This window comes from Formica exsecta, unplaced genomic scaffold (genome assembly GCF_003651465.1).
Source record: "Formica exsecta isolate Colony F162 unplaced genomic scaffold, ASM365146v1 scaffold365, whole genome shotgun sequence".
Classification (NCBI taxonomy): Eukaryota; Metazoa; Arthropoda; class Insecta; order Hymenoptera; family Formicidae; genus Formica; species Formica exsecta.
In genome coordinates this window covers 1,411,002-1,429,035 of record NW_021850897.1, presented here as the reverse complement: position 1 = coordinate 1,429,035, position 18,034 = coordinate 1,411,002, and the positions used below count along the sequence as shown (strand labels likewise).

Sequence of the window (18,034 nt, the reverse complement as noted above, 5' to 3'; positions counted from 1 at the left end):
TAACCGTTTATGATGTATAATTTAAAATATAATATTTATATAATTTAATATTTTGCATATATATTTTATAGTACGTAAAATATTTCGGTAGCGGATTAGGACAATACCTAACATGGTGTTCGGCCTTGGCGGCGTAAACATTGACGCGCGTAAACATTATTTACGTATCACGGCCTTGTTATAATTCATACGGAGACACTTGAATAGAACTGTAGTGGGGGAGCGAGACACTCAAATTCCTTTCCTATTATGTGTTTGTTATTATTCGTACGGATACTCAAGCAGTAAAGTAACGGTGCGAGACGTTCTGTCAAATTCCTTTCTTAAACGCGATCGCGACAAGTATCGGGAAATAATTTGATAAGATTAATAATTAGTTTTACATATCTTAAATAATAATTATATTTTAATATTATAACTAAACGTAATTATATTGCTAGATCTCGAAGCGTGTATTTTGCATGATGTATGTACATTTAACTAAGAATCGAAGTGACACGAATTAAAATTATGAATTATTGTTACGATCCTTATAAGCAATAATTATTTCTTCAAAAATACTTTAAGTTAAGTATATTTTGTCCGACGCTTTATCGTATGACTTTTAAATACATATAATATGATGGCAACGACTTTTCAATAATATGGTTTTCGGCCTTGGCGGCGTAAACGTTGGCGCGCTATTGTTTACGTATCATGATTTTGTTATTACTCGTACAGCAACACTTGAATAAGAACTATAGTGGGGTGAGACGCTCCATCAACATGAAATTCCTTTCTTATGTGTTATCATTCACACGACGACATCCGCGCAGTAAAGTAGCAGTGCGAGACGTCCAAATCTCCGTCAAATTCCTTTCCTAAACGTGATCGTGACAAGTATCAGAAAATAATTTGATAAGTACATCTCGTCGCGTCGTCGGTGCTGTCATCGTGTCGCGGACGGCTTTCGCGTCTTTCGCGTCGCGTGTCAGTACAGCATTGCCACGAGTCGCACAATGGCTCATATGTGGCACGCGCATCTGTGCGTCGAACGCACGTTAGTGCGTCGTCGTTGCCGTCATCGTGCCGCACGAGCAACGATGCGTCGCGTTGTCGCGTTTTCGCGTTTTCGCGTCGTCGCGTCTTCGCGTGGGACCTCTATCCTGATTTAAACAAGAGAAAATTAGAGAAGAAGATTTTTATATGAAAGCTATAATCTTGTAAAAGTTTTTATTTTTAGATTGTAGCTTTTATATGAAATTATTAGTTATTAGTAGAGTTTTTTTTCAAAATTTATAAAATTATTTTATTATAATCTGGATATTATTATATGCATCAAATATAAAATTCAATGCGTATAATACATTTTTTTAAATATTAATTATTTTGAGTGCTGCTACAATTTGGATCTTCTATTTGCATGTTACAGATCAACGTAGCGACCCTGACATTCTGAGAGGAGGAGGAGGCCTAGGAGAGGCATCCTGCATCGGCGGAGCAACCCAAGGGTGAGTATTTATTATTTGTATATTGATTGTTAAAAATCGCGTACGCAGATTAATTCGTTATTTGAATGAATTAAACAAGAGAAAATTAGAAAGAAAGATTTTTACATAAATCCAAAATGGTTTTATTATTTTAAAAAATAGTCTTTTTAGAATTTATAAAATTGTTTTATATTTATGTATCCATTTATTATCGTACGCATCGGATGTAAAAGTTGGCATGCAAAATAATAATTTTTTTGAAATATTAATTATATTTTGGGCGCTGTTATAATTTGAATTTTATATTTGTATGTTACAGACAACGTAGCCTCAAGACCAACAACTCCGCTGCTGCGCATCAGTGTCGGTGAGTGACAAACTTTTATTTAATTGTAAAGTAACGGATTTGTAGAGATTGTAGATGTAGATTGTAGATTGTAGATTGTAGATAAATCCGTTACTTTTAAATGGATAAACTAAAATATATCAAGTTGAATAACTTTTAAATTCTTTTGATATGCATTGCAACTATTGCAAAAATAAATTAAAGTCTAAATTAAAAAAGGAAGATTATAGAAAACATTTTTTTCCAGATTTGTAGATTTTATTTAATTTATTGAATAAAGAACACTAGTAATTTTATCAATTATATACGTGTGATGTATACGTGTGTAATTCATTCTTGACGCGCATCTTATCTTAATTTCTTACAGCTCATCCATATTGTAGAATTTGTTTGTAGACATTGTATAAATTTTAATCAAATTTATATATTTATTATAATATATCATAATTTTTTAATCAAAATTTTGATTGATAACTTAGTTTTGTCTCAATTAAAATAAAGTTATATTAAAATGAACGTCTAACAAACGATCGTAAAATCACACGATCGTCATCGAGCGTGGAATATTTACGCTCATCTGCCGACGACAATAATTACCCGGCAAAAGAAGGAGATTATCTCCTTACGAGCGCAAGAAAAATCTTGTGCTTATTCGCTGGCAATAATAAATAGCCGGCGATAAAAGGAGTGTGTATCTCCTTTTTCGATCTCTCGTTAGAGATCGATTCAGAAAATGGTCAGGAGCAACGAAAGGTAGGTCCAACTGGCCCGAAGAATGGATATAGGCTACGCAAAATAGGCGGTCAATACTGGCCAAAATGCGTAGCGGGAGGTATATAAGGTACGCGATTAGGGCACGCGAGTAGGGTACGCGAGTAGGGCGCGCGATTAAGGCACGCGGTTAGAGTACGCGGTTAGGGCACACAATTAAATTAGGCATACATTCTCCAAATCTCAGATTACTGCTGGTTCAGCCAGCAAGTAGGATTGTTAGGGCTATAGGGACCATTAGGACATTAAGGAAAAAGCTAGAAATAAAATTACAATAATAATATCCAACTTAAATTTATGTATTTTCAGAAAAATTTTAAAAAATTGATCACAATGTTATAAAATATTATAATATGTAATGTATAAATTTGCATTATAAAATATTTGTATAAATTGAATATATATATTTGATAGTGATAGCATCATCAATTTGTAAATCGTATAATTATAATTGTATTGTAATTATAATTGTATTATATAAAATTGTATTTATTATGATTGTATGTGAATTATATGAAACTACACGAAAAATTACAAAAAAAACACGTATAATAACAATATATAGAAATTAATTCAATTAATATATACATATGTTTATTTCTAAAGTATATATTGTAAAAATGTTCTCACATAAATTTAACCGTGTTTTCATACCAAAGAGTCGTTGATAAAACCGGGAAATTTTATATAATGGTTAAATATTAGCTTCTCATTCATGAAATTTAATGATTGTCCTCGATATTGCAGAATCGCGAGTAAATTAGTACGAATTTTATTATTTATTTTTAATTAGAGATTGATGTATTTACGAATTCCGTATCGCGATCAAATATTCGTAAAATAAATTAATAAATTACACTGCAAAAGTACCATATTTTTTCCGCTTTTTTTCCGTTCTTTCTGTTCTTGAACGCGATTGCTGTCCCTCTCGTCAGGTGAACGTTAATAAAGTTGTCTGGTTCGTACCGGCAAGTAGTCGAAACGATCTTTATCGTGAAGAATTATTTCTTATTGGTTTTTGTAAGATCCATCTGCGACGTCTAGTTCGGTGCTTTGTTGAAAATTGGGGATTTTCGTTGCATTTGATTGGAATTAATCCTAGGTTTTCCTGGCGATTCCTGAAAGTAATGGTTTCGGTAGTGACATAACGACGAGCGCCACACACCTCTTTAAAGTCGAATTAAGAAATTAATTTAAACAGTATATATTTTTATAGAAGAAAAATATATTTTCTTCTCTTTGTTAAAAGTGTTCTTCTATCATTATTAATATCGGCCACTGTAGGACATTAGTCCTGCATTAGTGCTTTTAGATACATGTACTATTATATATATATAATAAAATACATGCGCAAGTTAACATACTATTTCAGTACAAAAAATTTTTATACTTTTTTGGATATTATATTATATATATGAATGATATATATAATATGAAATTTTATATATGAATATAACGTAAAATGTGCGAATATTTAAAAACTTCGAGACAAATCGAATGGGTACCCCGATATCAGAAAAAGATCGTCAAATTAATTTATTTAAATGCTACAAAAAGATAGCTTAGAATTAATTACTTGAAATTATATCGATTTATTTTATCTTGCAACGTATTTGAATTGAAATATTTTAAATTTTGCTGTTATCGGGTTCGATTCGTCTCGAACAGTTGGTACCCGAGAATTATTTGTACTCGCACATTTAACACTAGCTATAATAACGATGCATGTATTTTATTATCTATAAATATATTTGTTCGTAACCATATTTTCATAAAAAATTGTTATATCCATCTATTTTTCAATAAAGAGATATATTTTTTAATAATGGAAGAACATGTTTTCTCGCGCAATTTCCAATCTCGTGAAATGAAGATAAATGGTAAACTGTCGTTGATTCATTACCGAAATCATTGCTATTGGGGGTAATCCGGAAGATTCGGGATTCGTTCCCTCTTGCAGCGGCTCTAACTTTCAACGGATCACTTAACTTTTCTTTGCGAATCGATCTTGCAGAAACTAATGTAGAAACAAGACGTTGGTCGTTCTCCACCTTTAGGATCGTTCTTCTCTTTGTCGAATATTAACCAGCGTGTCACCCGGCGGAGGGAGGGCCTTATTAAAATCGTTGGGTCTGTTATTCTCTATAAAATGGCAATAATGCGATTTTTATAACTATATATAAAGACTTATAAGATCCATTTTATTTTTTTAAAACGGTCATCCTCCAGATAAAATATATATCTTATTGTTGATCGCGACATTCGTATAAAATCGCGTATTGGAAAATAAATCGGGCGGTGGATACTATATAACAAATCTCGAATATTTGTCGAAATATTTTTACATAAAATGATAGTGATTATATCGCGCGCGCGTGTGTAGATTTCGATTATTATAGAAATTACGCGTATCGCAATCGAATATTACGAATATCATCGGTTTATTTATTTGTCGCGTTTGCTCGCGACTTTTAAATCGCGATTTGTTTTATAATTTAATCGTTGATGTACATCGAAACTTTGTTCTATTTTTTTGTCTTGAATTTTTTTTTAAAGTCTGCGCAAAATGCACCAATAGTGCACGAGTACTTCCTTCCACAATTAAAGATGATTAATAACTTTATTAATGACTCTTTTGGTCGCGATTCTTTACATTTTACATTATATAAAACTTATTAAGCTTTATAATTGTATGTCGATTATTAATAATTAATATTGCGTAATTAATTGTCGCTGAAAAGCCTTGTCTAGTCTAACAATTTCTAGTACATTTTTTATTATACACATATTTTGGACATTTTCGTGTAATTCCATGTAATAAATTATTTTGTATTAAATTTTGTATTAAAAATAAAATAATACCTACCTTGAGAAATGAAAAAGAGGAAAAAGCCTATCCTCACTTGAGAAATGAAAAAGAGGAAAAAGCCTATTCTCACACATTTTTCCTCCTCAATGGTATCTCCACCTTAACGAAGGCATTTGCCGGGTGAGGAGGTTTGTGTACTTTAATGAACCTGAGAGCTATGCCGGCGGTAACGTATAGCGCTTTCGAGTGAAGCAAGTTTAATCGTTCTGAGATCGATTAATGAATAAAATTCATAAATTCTGTCTTGGATTTTAGAGGTACTTGGATCATTAGATTAATCAATGAGAAATACTTCGAATAAGCCTTTGATTGATTAATCAGAATAAAGAATCTTTTGAAGCCAAAATAGCGGGATGTACTTTATATTATTAATATTATTGATGTATTATTGTATTATGTATATTTATATTAATCAGATTCTCTCGAAACCTATATTTGGTCAAACATATATTCATGGCAAATTGGATTTAATCGCTCTCAAAGCGATCAAACCTGTTTTACTCGAAAACGCTGTTATAGTTACCGGTAGGGTCACCCATGCCGGACAGGTCGAAGGGGAGGAGTCAGACTAAGAGAGATACCGTAATTATTATATATATATTTATTATATTAATATTTTTAATAAAATGGAAGCAAAAGAGACAGTAATCGAAAGAACAGAGAGAAAAAGAAGCAAAATATTTTTGTACTCCTTTCCGGACTAAGAAATATCTTGATATGTAATACGACATACGAAAAATCGATTTCTGAGAAACAGAAGTCTATTTTAGTATAATTTTCCTATAGTTTTATAATCTTTTATTTTTTACAGAATTTTAATCATTAGCAGCATTAATTAATTCTTTCACGTTTATATGATCGCTCGATAATAAGTACTGTCAAGTTTTTGCAAAATATTATACGAAAAATCGAGATATCTCTTGCAATATTGGTTGGAGCGAAAAAATTAAGAGTAAAAGTTAAGAGTTTCTTTTACATTTTGTGACATGCTACACAGGATTCTAATTAAAAAGCCGGAAATTCGAAAAAATCTATTTATCTTGTGATTAATCAGAATAAAGAATCTTTTGAAGCCAAAATAGCGGGATGTACTTTATATTATTAATATTATTGATGTATTATTGTATTATGTATATTTATATTAATCAGATTCTCTCGAAACCTATATTTGGTCAAACATATATTCATGGCAAATTGGATTTAATCGCTCTCAAAGCGATCAAACCTGTTTTACTCGAAAACGCTGTTATAGTTACCGGTAGGGTCACCCATGCCGGACAGGTCGAAGGGGAAGAGTCAGACTAAGAGAGATACCGTAATTATTATATATATATTTATTATATTAATATTTTTAATAAAATGGAAGCAAAAGAGACAGTAATCGAAAGAACAGAGAGAAAAAGAAGCAAAATATTTTTGTACTCCTTTCCGGACTAAGAAATATCTTGATATGTAATACGACATACGAAAAATCGATTTCTGAGAAACAGAAGTCTATTTTAGTATAATTTTCCTATAGTTTTATAATCTTTTATTTTTTACAGAATTTTAATCATTAGCAGCATTAATTAATTCTTTCACGTTTATATGATCGCTCGATAATAAGTACTGTCAAGTTTTTGCAAAATATTATACGAAAAATCGAGATATCTCTTGCAATATTGGTTGGAGCGAAAAAATTAAGAGTAAAAGTTAAGAGTTTCTTTTACATTTTGTGACATGCTACACAGGATTCTAATTAAAAAGCCGGAAATTCGAAAAAATCTATTTATCTTGATATTTGGATGTGTCTTTATACGACATGCGAAAAATTATGATTTCCGAAACGCGGAGATCTATTCTATTATATTATTATATTTTCCTATAATTTTAATCATGTTCGGTAAAAATGCATAATAACGGACCCAGCTCCAATGACCTTGACCTTGGCATATGTTGTCAAGGTCATGACCTTGAGTAACCTCCAAAAGGTTTTAGCCGTCGCTCGTTTTCTATTAAAAAGTTATTAACAAAAAAAGTTTGAAAAATATAGCAGTTATTTTGAGTATTGAAAGGCATAAATAACTAATATATATGTGGAAAAAATATATGTATGAACGATTTCCCGCTTTTTCCCCCATGTTGTAAAGTTTATTCGTGGACGCAGTGGGTTCCCCCCCCCCCCTATGGGGGGCTCCACTTCCGAAAGATATAGCTTAACACAAACCAAATTTTAGTTTTAAATCAGGAATAGGTAAGTTTCCTCCCTTTTTTTTTTTACCGAAAAACTCTTTTAGCTGAATTTTGCAGGTCTTCAGATTTTCGAATTTCTTTCCATTAAGAAAATTCTGCAAGGAACGAGATAAGTAATGATTTGATAATGCAAAATTGAATATAATAAGTATGGTTTGATATTGTTCAAGTCTTATTGTTCAATATCTTTTTTAGCTTGCATTTTTACTTATACGGTAATAATAAAGTATAATGCAAAAATGCATTTCAGTTTCTTGTATTTTCAAAGTAATGCCAAACGCGATAAACACAACCATTTTTTATATTTTTTTCAAACGCTGTGGATTACATAAAATATTAATTTTTTTAGAGATTACATAAAGCCATGTATGGAAACAAATAAAAAGATTTTTTGGCCAACCCAATATAATTATAAATATATAGATATTTGCGGATTATATAGTATGTAAACTTTATAAATATATATATACATATATATGTATGTATGTATGTATGTATGTATGTATGTATGTACGTATATATGTATGTATGTATGTATGTATGTATACAGTATAATAATTATTGTATAAATAAAATGCGCATAAATATACAAACAAAAAATTTAAATATTTAATTTATTTAATTATTAACTTATTAAAGCACATTTGTGCGTAATATTGTGCTTAATATACATATAATGAATTCAAGACAAGTTTATGTAAATTATATTATTTGTACATACCATAAAATGGTTTGAATTTGTCAACATAATGTTGAAAAATTTCTTTTTCATATTCTTGAGCTCGTTGGTAATAATCTTCCATTTCAAAAACAATAAACTGTAGAATTAAAAAATTGGCAAAACATTTTTTAATTTTAAATGAAATTTACTTTAATTAAATTTTAATTTAATTTAAAGCTAAATTACAAAGGTATATCATGAAAATATTCTGAAATTTGCAAAAAATAATGACCTTCCTCGACATTTTCGCTAAGAATAAAATTGGTTCCAAAATTGTCTTATTATTAAAAGAACATCTGGATAATTCGAGATATCTTACATACTATAAATTTTGTTTAATTTTTAGGATAAAACTTACTGAACAGTGTGACACTGTTCATTATAAAATATCATTATAATTAAAAGATTTTTAAAAATTTTAATAACTTTAATAATAATTTATAAAAGTACATCTTTAAATTACTATTAGTGTATATATATCACTTTTGTGAGAACTATATTGCTCTTAATAAAGCACAGCTTTTTAATGTGAAAAATCAGTACAAATGAAAATCTTACCTGCAAACGTTTGTTCTGCATCGCAAAAAGCATCAATTGTAATGGAACTTGTAAAACGGAGCAAAATTCGCATCCTATTTTTATCAAAGCCATATAGTCGTTATACTTAAAGAGTGTCCTTAATGCCGTAACAATATATATTATTGAGTTCACGCAACAGAAATATTGAAAGGCACTATGACGAGATCTCTGAAACTTCGTCGCGTTCGGTGATAATGGCCAACAGCAAGCGAAAGTCAAGTATATCTTCAGGAAAGCAATTACTTTATCCAGCGTTACTTTTGCCTCCATAACACACGGAAGTGCTTCGTGCTAATTCACGGCAGAAACTCAAGCTGGCAAAACATGAACTTTAATTCACCCTCGCAATATCGCTGAGGTTATTTATTCGAGCACTATAATGACGCTATAATGACACTATTGTGAAGCGCCGAGCAATGTACGCGCGGTGCATAAGATATGATTAGCGTTGCACCCTATATTCGGAACAGAACGCATCGATTTTCGAGGGATTTAAACATGCGTGCGATACGCTATTAAAAGACATCAGAACTAACATTTTGCTCTAACACTGCTTACAATTTATAAATTAATTAGCTGAATGGTTGCCCTATAAAATAAAATTAATAAAACAAATTTTGTGAAAAAACTAGTTTTAATATTGCAAATTTTTTTATAATTTATGGAAAAGTATTTAATATTTTAATAAATTGTATATGTTAAATGTAATTTAAGACTGATATTTCTCAGAGTTTGTAGAAGTTATTTTACTGTAAGAGATTATTTGTAGGATTATTCTTGGATTGTCTCGAGTTAAGTGTTGCCTACAATATTAAAACGTGTAAAACTGGCGAGAAATGTTTTTAGTTAGACTGATTGCTACCTGGAAAGTTGTTTGCAAAATAATTTTCATCGATACTGACTACATGTCTTGAATTGCTTTTCCCACTATATAAGTAGGCAATGGCCATTAATTAATCATGCGCATCGAGAACATGACGTTACATTTCCTGTCTATAAACGCTTTTAGAATTTACGTTGCGTTTATGTAAGTGCTAATTAACGGCAATCAACGGTCACAGGTGTAGAGCTCTTCCTAGCAATTGATTAAATGATTTTTAAGATTGTTTAGAATAGTGTAAATAAGAGGTATGTGTGTAAAAAGCGAATTCTCAGTTCAATTTTGGATTTTATAGTGTCACAAAATGTAGACTTGTGTAAGTATCCTATATAAATTATTAACGCTTAATAATTTATCTTGATTTGATGACCATAAATTTTATATATTGATTGATTTTGTTTTGCTTTTCATTTGTAAATCTTAATTATTATCGATTTGAATTTTTTGTTGTATGTTTTATAACAAATAATCAAATATTAATTAAAAATTTAACTGCAAAAGACGAAATTTTAAGTGTAATTTAAAAAAATCATGTAATTGCATCAACTGACATATACAATTACAGGTTTATATTATAAATAGAAAGTGCCTGGTAATATACAGAGTGTCCCAGAATTACCTGCTAATGTATATATGTATGTATGTATGTATGTATGTATGTATGTATGTATGTACGTATATATGTATGTATGTATGTATGTATGTATACAGTATAATAATTATTGTATAAATAAAATGCGCATAAATATACAAACAAAAAATTTAAATATTTAATTTATTTAATTATTAACTTATTAAAGCACATTTGTGCGTAATATTGTGCTTAATATACATATAATGAATTCAAGACAAGTTTATGTAAATTATATTATTTGTACATACCATAAAATGGTTTGAATTTGTCAACATAATGTTGAAAAATTTCTTTTTCATATTCTTGAGCTCGTTGGTAATAATCTTCCATTTCAAAAACAATAAACTGTAGAATTAAAAAATTGGCAAAACATTTTTTAATTTTAAATGAAATTTACTTTAATTAAATTTTAATTTAATTTAAAGCTAAATTACAAAGGTATATCATGAAAATATTCTGAAATTTGCAAAAAATAATGACCTTCCTCGACATTTTCGCTAAGAATAAAATTGGTTCCAAAATTGTCTTATTATTAAAAGAACATCTGGATAATTCGAGATATCTTACATACTATAAATTTTGTTTAATTTTTAGGATAAAACTTACTGAACAGTGTGACACTGTTCATTATAAAATATCATTATAATTAAAAGATTTTTAAAAATTTTAATAACTTTAATAATAATTTATAAAAGTACATTTTTAAATTACTATTAGTGTATATATATCACTTTTGTGAGAACTATATTGCTCTTAATAAAGCACAGCTTTTTAATGTGAAAAATCAGTACAAATGAAAATCTTACCTGCAAACGTTTGTTCTGCATCGCAAAAAGCATCAATTGTAATGGAACTTGTAAAACGGAGCAAAATTCGCATCCTATTTTTATCAAAGCCATATAGTCGTTATACTTAAAGAGTGTCCTTAATGCCGTAACAATATATATTATTGAGTTCACGCAACAGAAATATTGAAAGGCACTATGACGAGATCTCTGAAACTTCGTCGCGTTCGGTGATAATGGCCAACAGCAAGCGAAAGTCAAGTATATCTTCAGGAAAGCAATTACTTTATCCAGCGTTACTTTTGCCTCCATAACACACGGAAGTGCTTCGTGCTAATTCACGGCAGAAACTCAAGCTGGCAAAACATGAACTTTAATTCACCCTCGCAATATCGCTGAGGTTATTTATTCGAGCACTATAATGACGCTATAATGACACTATTGTGAAGCGCCGAGCAATGTACGCGCGGTGCATAAGATATGATTAGCGTTGCACCCTATATTCGGAACAGAATGCATCGAGGGATTTAAACATGCGTGCGATACGCTATTAAAAGACATCAGAACTAACATTTTGCTCTAACACTGCTTACAATTTATAAATTAATTAGCTGAATGGTTGCCCTATAAAATAAAATTAATAAAACAAATTTTGTGAAAAAACTAGTTTTAATATTGCAAATTTTTTTATAATTTATGGAAAAGTATTTAATATTTTAATAAATTGTATATGTTAAATGTAATTTAAGACTGATATTTCTCAGAGTTTGTAGAAGTTATTTTACTGTAAGAGATTATTTGTAGGATTATTCTTGGATTGTCTCGAGTTAAGTGTTGCCTACAATATTAAAACGTGTAAAACTGGCGAGAAATGTTTTTAGTTAGACTGATTGCTACCTGGAAAGTTGTTTGCAAAATAATTTTCATCGATACTGACTACATGTCTTGAATTGCTTTTCCCACTATATAAGTAGGCAATGGCCATTAATTAATCATGCGCATCGAGAACATGACGTTACATTTCCTGTCTATAAACGCTTTTAGAATTTACGTTGCGTTTATGTAAGTGCTAATTAACGGCAATCAACGGTCACAGGTGTAGAGCTCTTCCTAGCAATTGATTAAATGATTTTTAAGATTGTTTAGAATAGTGTAAATAAGAGGTATGTGTGTAAAAAGCGAATTCTCAGTTCAATTTTGGATTTTATAGTGTCACAAAATGTAGACTTGTGTAAGTATCCTATATAAATTATTAACGCTTAATAATTTATCTTGATTTGATGACCATAAATTTTATATATTGATTGATTTTGTTTTGCTTTTCATTTGTAAATCTTAATTATTATCGATTTGAATTTTTTGTTGTATGTTTTATAACAAATAATCAAATATTAATTAAAAATTTAACTGCAAAAGACGAAATTTTAAGTGTAATTTAAAAAAATCATGTAATTGCATCAACTGACATATACAATTACAGGTTTATATTATAAATAGAAAGTGCCTGGTAATATACAGAGTGTCCCAGAATTACCTGCTAATGACAGATTCTTGAGATCATTTGGAGACGATTTTTCTTCAGCGAAAATATCGAAGCATCAATAATTTCCGTGTTATAAGCAATTAAAAAAGAAAGACTTTTTGCAAACTAAACTTTATAGAGAATTAAAATTACATTCTTTAGTTAATTTCAGATAGAGTTCACTTTAATAGAAGGAGAATTTTAATTTAAGGCTTAGTTACAAAGATATATGATAAAAAAAATTGGAAACTTGCAAAAAATAATGACCTCTCTCAACATTTTCGCTGAGGAAAAATCGTTTTCAATTGATCTCAAGAATCTGTCATTAGCAGGTAGTGCGATAATTCTGGGACACCCTGTATAATCGCATCACCTCTCGTGTATAAGTAGAGCGAGTTAAACCGAGTAGGAAAGTTTTCTACCGTTTTGCAAGTTTCGCAGTAATTAATAAGAAATTAATTTAAAAAAGTCGACCAATCCGTGCGAGTAAAAACGCGCGGCGAGAAGAGATGGAAATTATAAAGCTATTTTTGGAGTCATTTTATGTGCAAGTTTTATTATAATCCTGCAATTCTATTATTATAGAATTATAGCAGACATTTCATAAAAATACAGTTGCGCAAAGTTTTACTATAGTTAAGATTTTTTCCTTCTACTCTTGGCCCATTATAAGACGCACAGACGCCATGTATGAAAAAACAGTTGAGATATACTAAAACAATAAAAGAAAAAATCCATATTATTAACAACTTATAATTCTAAATACTCCTAATAACGGCGATTATTCATCTAGATTATTCATTTAGAAAATCTAAGAAATAAACCACAATTTATAGCAATTCTTATGTTTATCAAACAATATACATGTAATAAACATAAAAAAAAAAATAATTTTAAAAAATATACTCTTACCGACGCGTAATACTTCATAGATAAATTTGGTAATGCACATGGAACTGAAATAGTGACGGGACGTTGACTTCTTTGTATAACATGTACTAAAATCTTTCGCGTGGCCAAATCATTGTTGTACCATAGTGAATTGTAGGCGGCGATCGCAATGTCACTACTCTAATAATATATATATACACAATTATACAATCCACATTTTTTATGTAAATAACTAACCGTGCTCATTACATTATCAGCTGGCCAGGCATACATATAAAGTTCTACAAAGCCGCAGAAAGCTATCATGAGAAACGTCCATTTCACTGACCATGGTTGACGCTATTATGTAGAAATATCGGGAAAAGATAATATCGTATATACATATACAATAACATATTATGTAACTTATATTATACATTAAACAAATTTTATTTTAACAAATTTCATGGACGTGTGTGTGCATATAATTAGAAGAGATAATGTGCTTTTCGTAGACAACAAAAGTGAAATTGTGCAATTTTATAGAGAACGGTAATTTTTTACGTAGAATGCGTAATAACTTTCACACGAGACCATGATACATATTACTCTTACGCTCATAAAGGTAAGATAACCGAATATTACGGCACCAGTACTGAAAGTTACGCATAATAGTGCTATATAACGTACGGCAAGCGTCACTTCTTTTGCATATCTGTAAAAGAATATTTATTTTCAGAAAATATAATTATATCAATTCTTAATTGTTGTGAAATTAATATGCGATTAATTTATGTGCAATATTTCATAATTTATATAGTTAAAAAATAGTTAAGTATATAGATGTACCAAATTTAAAAATTTTTTAAATTGATATAATGATGAAAACTCAAAATAAATTAAAATCCTAAATTCGAGTCTAAAGAAAATTAGAAGAAAGGCAGAAGATTAAACAAAAATATATATGTATATAATTCTTTTGAATGAAAATTATAAATATTAAAATTATAAATGGGCAGTATAAATACTGCCCATAACTCTAATAGCGCTCTTAATAATCCTTTCCTTATATAATGTTTTACAAAAAAAGAATTAATACATTATATTATATTTTCTAACTACCGCAATTAAACCGGTATTGTCTTTTAATCCTGTATTTTCTTTCGTGCATAATCTTATATACCTGAGTAATATATAATGTTCTCGCGTATATTTTATGAGCTCCTTCATGTTCGTCATCGTACGGAACCGGACGGACAAAATGTGGAATCTGGCGGCTACAAACCAAAGTAGAAGAGCAGGAAAAATATTGGCGCTAACTTGTATTACACTTTGATAAGCAGTCAACATATGATGTACGTAGATAATAGTTTTCAATGGTTGATAATGTACGTCAAATGGGTACTCCACTTCACACGGAAACGGTTGCGACGTGTACAATGGTGCGAATATCACGGAAATACCTGTCATTGCCAGCCAGAAAAGAATGATACCTGTAGCAAATATGAGGATAGAAATAAAAGTAGGAACACACTATTTTAATGTTATAAATATATGAATAAAAATTTCAATATTTTAATTAATTTATCTTTAACTCGTTTTATTGCACAAAAGATGCATGTAATTAATTGAAGATAAGTTCATATGAAATATATAAATAATCATACGTTACGTATCAGTTATACGTACCATAAAATGGTATGCTTGTATTAATATACTGTTGAAAAATTTTCTTTTCATATTTTTGCGTTTGCTTGTAATAATTTTCCATTTCCGAAACAATATACTGCATATTTGTCAAAATTAATATTAATTATTTCGTTACTGTTTTATAAATGATATTATTATGAAAGTATTAAAGTTATATTTTATGTCGATTTATATAGTTTTTTTTTTTATATATTTGATTATATACGGCAAAACTGCAAAAGATGGCGTATAAAATATGATAAATATCACAATAATTGTTTAAAAAATTTTTATTTTATAAGACAAATAAATTCAATTATACATACACATAAATATTTTACAGTTTAGAGTATATATTTTAATAAGAATAAAAATTATTAAAATTAAAAATAAAGCTATGATAAGGAAATAATTCTAACTATTCTTTAAGAATGTATAACAATTTTTTTTTTTTTTTTTTTTATCTTACTATTAATCATCAACCATCTTTTGCGAAACTTATTGTTAGTAACTCACAAAAAAGAACGTAACTTTTTTTACGAGAGACGTATACATAAGTGTCTTATACCTGCAAACGTTTGCCCTGCAACGCGAAAAGTATCAGCTGTAACGGAACTTGCAAAACGGCGCTCAATTGGCATCCTAGTTTCATCACAAGTAGCGAGTCGTCGCTGTGTTTATAGAGCGTCCATACCGCCCCAATGTTAAATGTCATTGAATTCACGCAACCAAAATATCGAATGCCAGTGCGAAGAAGTCTTTGACGCTTCGTTGCGTTCGATGGCAGCGGCCAACAGCATGCGAACGTCAAGTATACTCTCACAAACACGAATATTTTATCCAGCGTTATTTTATCCTTCATAATAACACACGGAAGTGCAACTCACAATGGACATTCAAGCAGGCCTAATACGAACTTTAATCATCCGCATAAGATTATTTATTCGTGTAAATACTGTAATAACACTGTCGTGAGGCGCCAAGCATTGCGCGTTGCATAAAATATAAGCAACATTATCTATTACATCCTATATTTGGAGCAGACTACATCAATTTTCGAGGAATTTCAATGTACGTGATACTCTATTAAAAAACATTAAGCTATTTGGATGACATTGATTACAATTCTACAAACCAGTCTTTTAAAATTTAAGTATTAAAAAAATAATATAATTAAATATAATTTAAGTATTGACAAAATCTAGTTTTAATATCGCAAGCTTCTCTAATTTCGATATTTTTATGCAATTACGTGATGTTTTCATAAGTCACACATGTTAAACATAATTCGAAACACTGATATCTTTTGAAGTTGCGAAAGTTGTTTTACTTTCGGAAATGCGGAAGCCTATTTGTAGAACACTTGAATTGCTCATTATTCCTTTAAGATTATTCGACAGACTGCGGGAGAAGTTTCACGTATAATATTGGAGTAAAACAGCATTTATGCGAAAGTGCTGACGATCTTAGTTGCTACGATTGATTATTACCTGGAAAGTTGTCTTTACAGAGGAATAATTTTCCTCGGTATTGATTAAACACTTTGTCTTGAAATGCTTTTTCCATCACATAAGAAAATAAACGTCATTAATTAATCATACGTATCGAACCTAACATCAGCACAAACTTACAAGCACTTCCAGATATTACATTGCTTTTATGTAATTACAGTCTAATAGTATACGTAATTGTCTAGTAATAATTAAATCCAACACGATATACTATAATTAGCAATGAAACGGAATTACAGAGTCCCTTCTGGTAATTGACTACAAGCTATTATAACAAGCGTAGTATACGACTTAAGGTAAAGCGAAATCAATTCATTGTCGGTAGTGATATGATATAGACGGAAAGAAATAACTCGTATAATTTATTATACGTTATTATAATACGCAGATCTTATTTTTCAGAAATCCACTTTTTGATAATTACTAGATACAATTATTATACAAGAACTATTCGTATTTTACATAAGTGTATCAGCATCGTTCAATCATCATCTTCTTCAAGTAAAACTCGAAACGTGGCTAGATAGGAGAAAGCAGTCGAGACGTACTAAAAATGTTTTAAAAATTATAAATGTTTGATTTTGATAATTTAGGTAATTAATCGTGTTGTTTATTAACTTATTTAAACTTATCTCACTTATTTAAAAATTTTGTCACAAGCAAACCGGTATATAAATATATATTTATTTATATTTTTGTTATAAAAATAAAGTATTATCTATAGAATATAATTAACAAAAATATATATAAGAATAACTCTCTCTCTCTCTCTAAACAACTTATTATCTATATTTTTTAAATAAAAGCAAATAAAAATATTTGTGCAAGATAATTTAGTACGACAATATCTCAAACACGTATCTCATTAAATAATGCAAAAATATTCATATTTATAAACACAAAAATACTATAATAAAATCAGTGACTCACTGAGGCATAATAATTTAACGAAACAGTCGGTAGCATGCAGGGTACGTTTACAGCTATAGGTTTTTGGCCACGTAATAAAGTGTGCATAAAATTCTTCTGAAAATCAACCTTCCCGTTATACCACATTGAGTCATACGCAGCGTGAGTAATATCAGTGCTCTACAATATTAAGTTTTAAATATATATATATATATATATATATATATATATATATATATATATATAT

General features: G+C 29.6%; 2 protein-coding genes across 2 annotated transcripts in view; both read right to left on the bottom strand.

The window, feature by feature from the left end:
* Positions 1-9,313, bottom strand: part of LOC115239170 — a 15,093-nt gene extending 5,780 nt beyond the window's left edge. The window contains exons 1-2 of the mRNA XM_029813539.1: positions 8,967-9,313; positions 8,409-8,505 (exon numbers count right to left, since the gene is read on the bottom strand). Of these exons, the coding sequence (XP_029669399.1) occupies positions 8,409-8,505; positions 8,967-9,257 (388 nt within the window). The 5' untranslated portion in view covers positions 9,258-9,313. The remainder of the gene's footprint in view (positions 1-8,408; positions 8,506-8,966) is intronic.
* Positions 9,314-12,644: 3,331 nt separating this feature from the next.
* LOC115239196 (odorant receptor 67c-like) lies at positions 12,645-17,400 on the bottom strand. The gene is made up of 7 exons (XM_029813576.1): positions 15,936-17,400; positions 15,368-15,464; positions 14,862-15,171; positions 14,294-14,393; positions 13,937-14,038; positions 13,721-13,879; positions 12,645-13,520 (listed from the first exon to the last, which is right to left on the bottom strand). The coding sequence occupies exons 1-7, from the start codon at positions 16,227-16,229 to the stop codon at positions 13,461-13,463; spliced, it is 1,122 nt and encodes a 373-aa protein (XP_029669436.1). The 5' UTR covers positions 16,230-17,400; the 3' UTR covers positions 12,645-13,460.
* Between the last annotated feature and the right edge of the window lie 634 nt (positions 17,401-18,034).

What these genes read in the sequence shown, in the direction of transcription:
- LOC115239196 (XM_029813576.1), bottom strand. Translation starts at nt 16,229, where the DNA reads ATGAAGGATAAAATAACGCTGGATAAAATATTCGTGTTTGTGAGAGTA. An exon ending in TACAAGCATACCATTTTATG is followed by an intron (nt 15,172 to 15,367) that starts GTACGTATAACT and finishes TATTTGCTACAG; the next exon opens with GTATCATTCTTTTCTGGCTG. An exon ending in GAACATTATATATTACTCAG is followed by an intron (nt 14,394 to 14,861) that starts GTATATAAGATT and finishes ATTCTTTTACAG; the next exon opens with ATATGCAAAAGAAGTGACGC.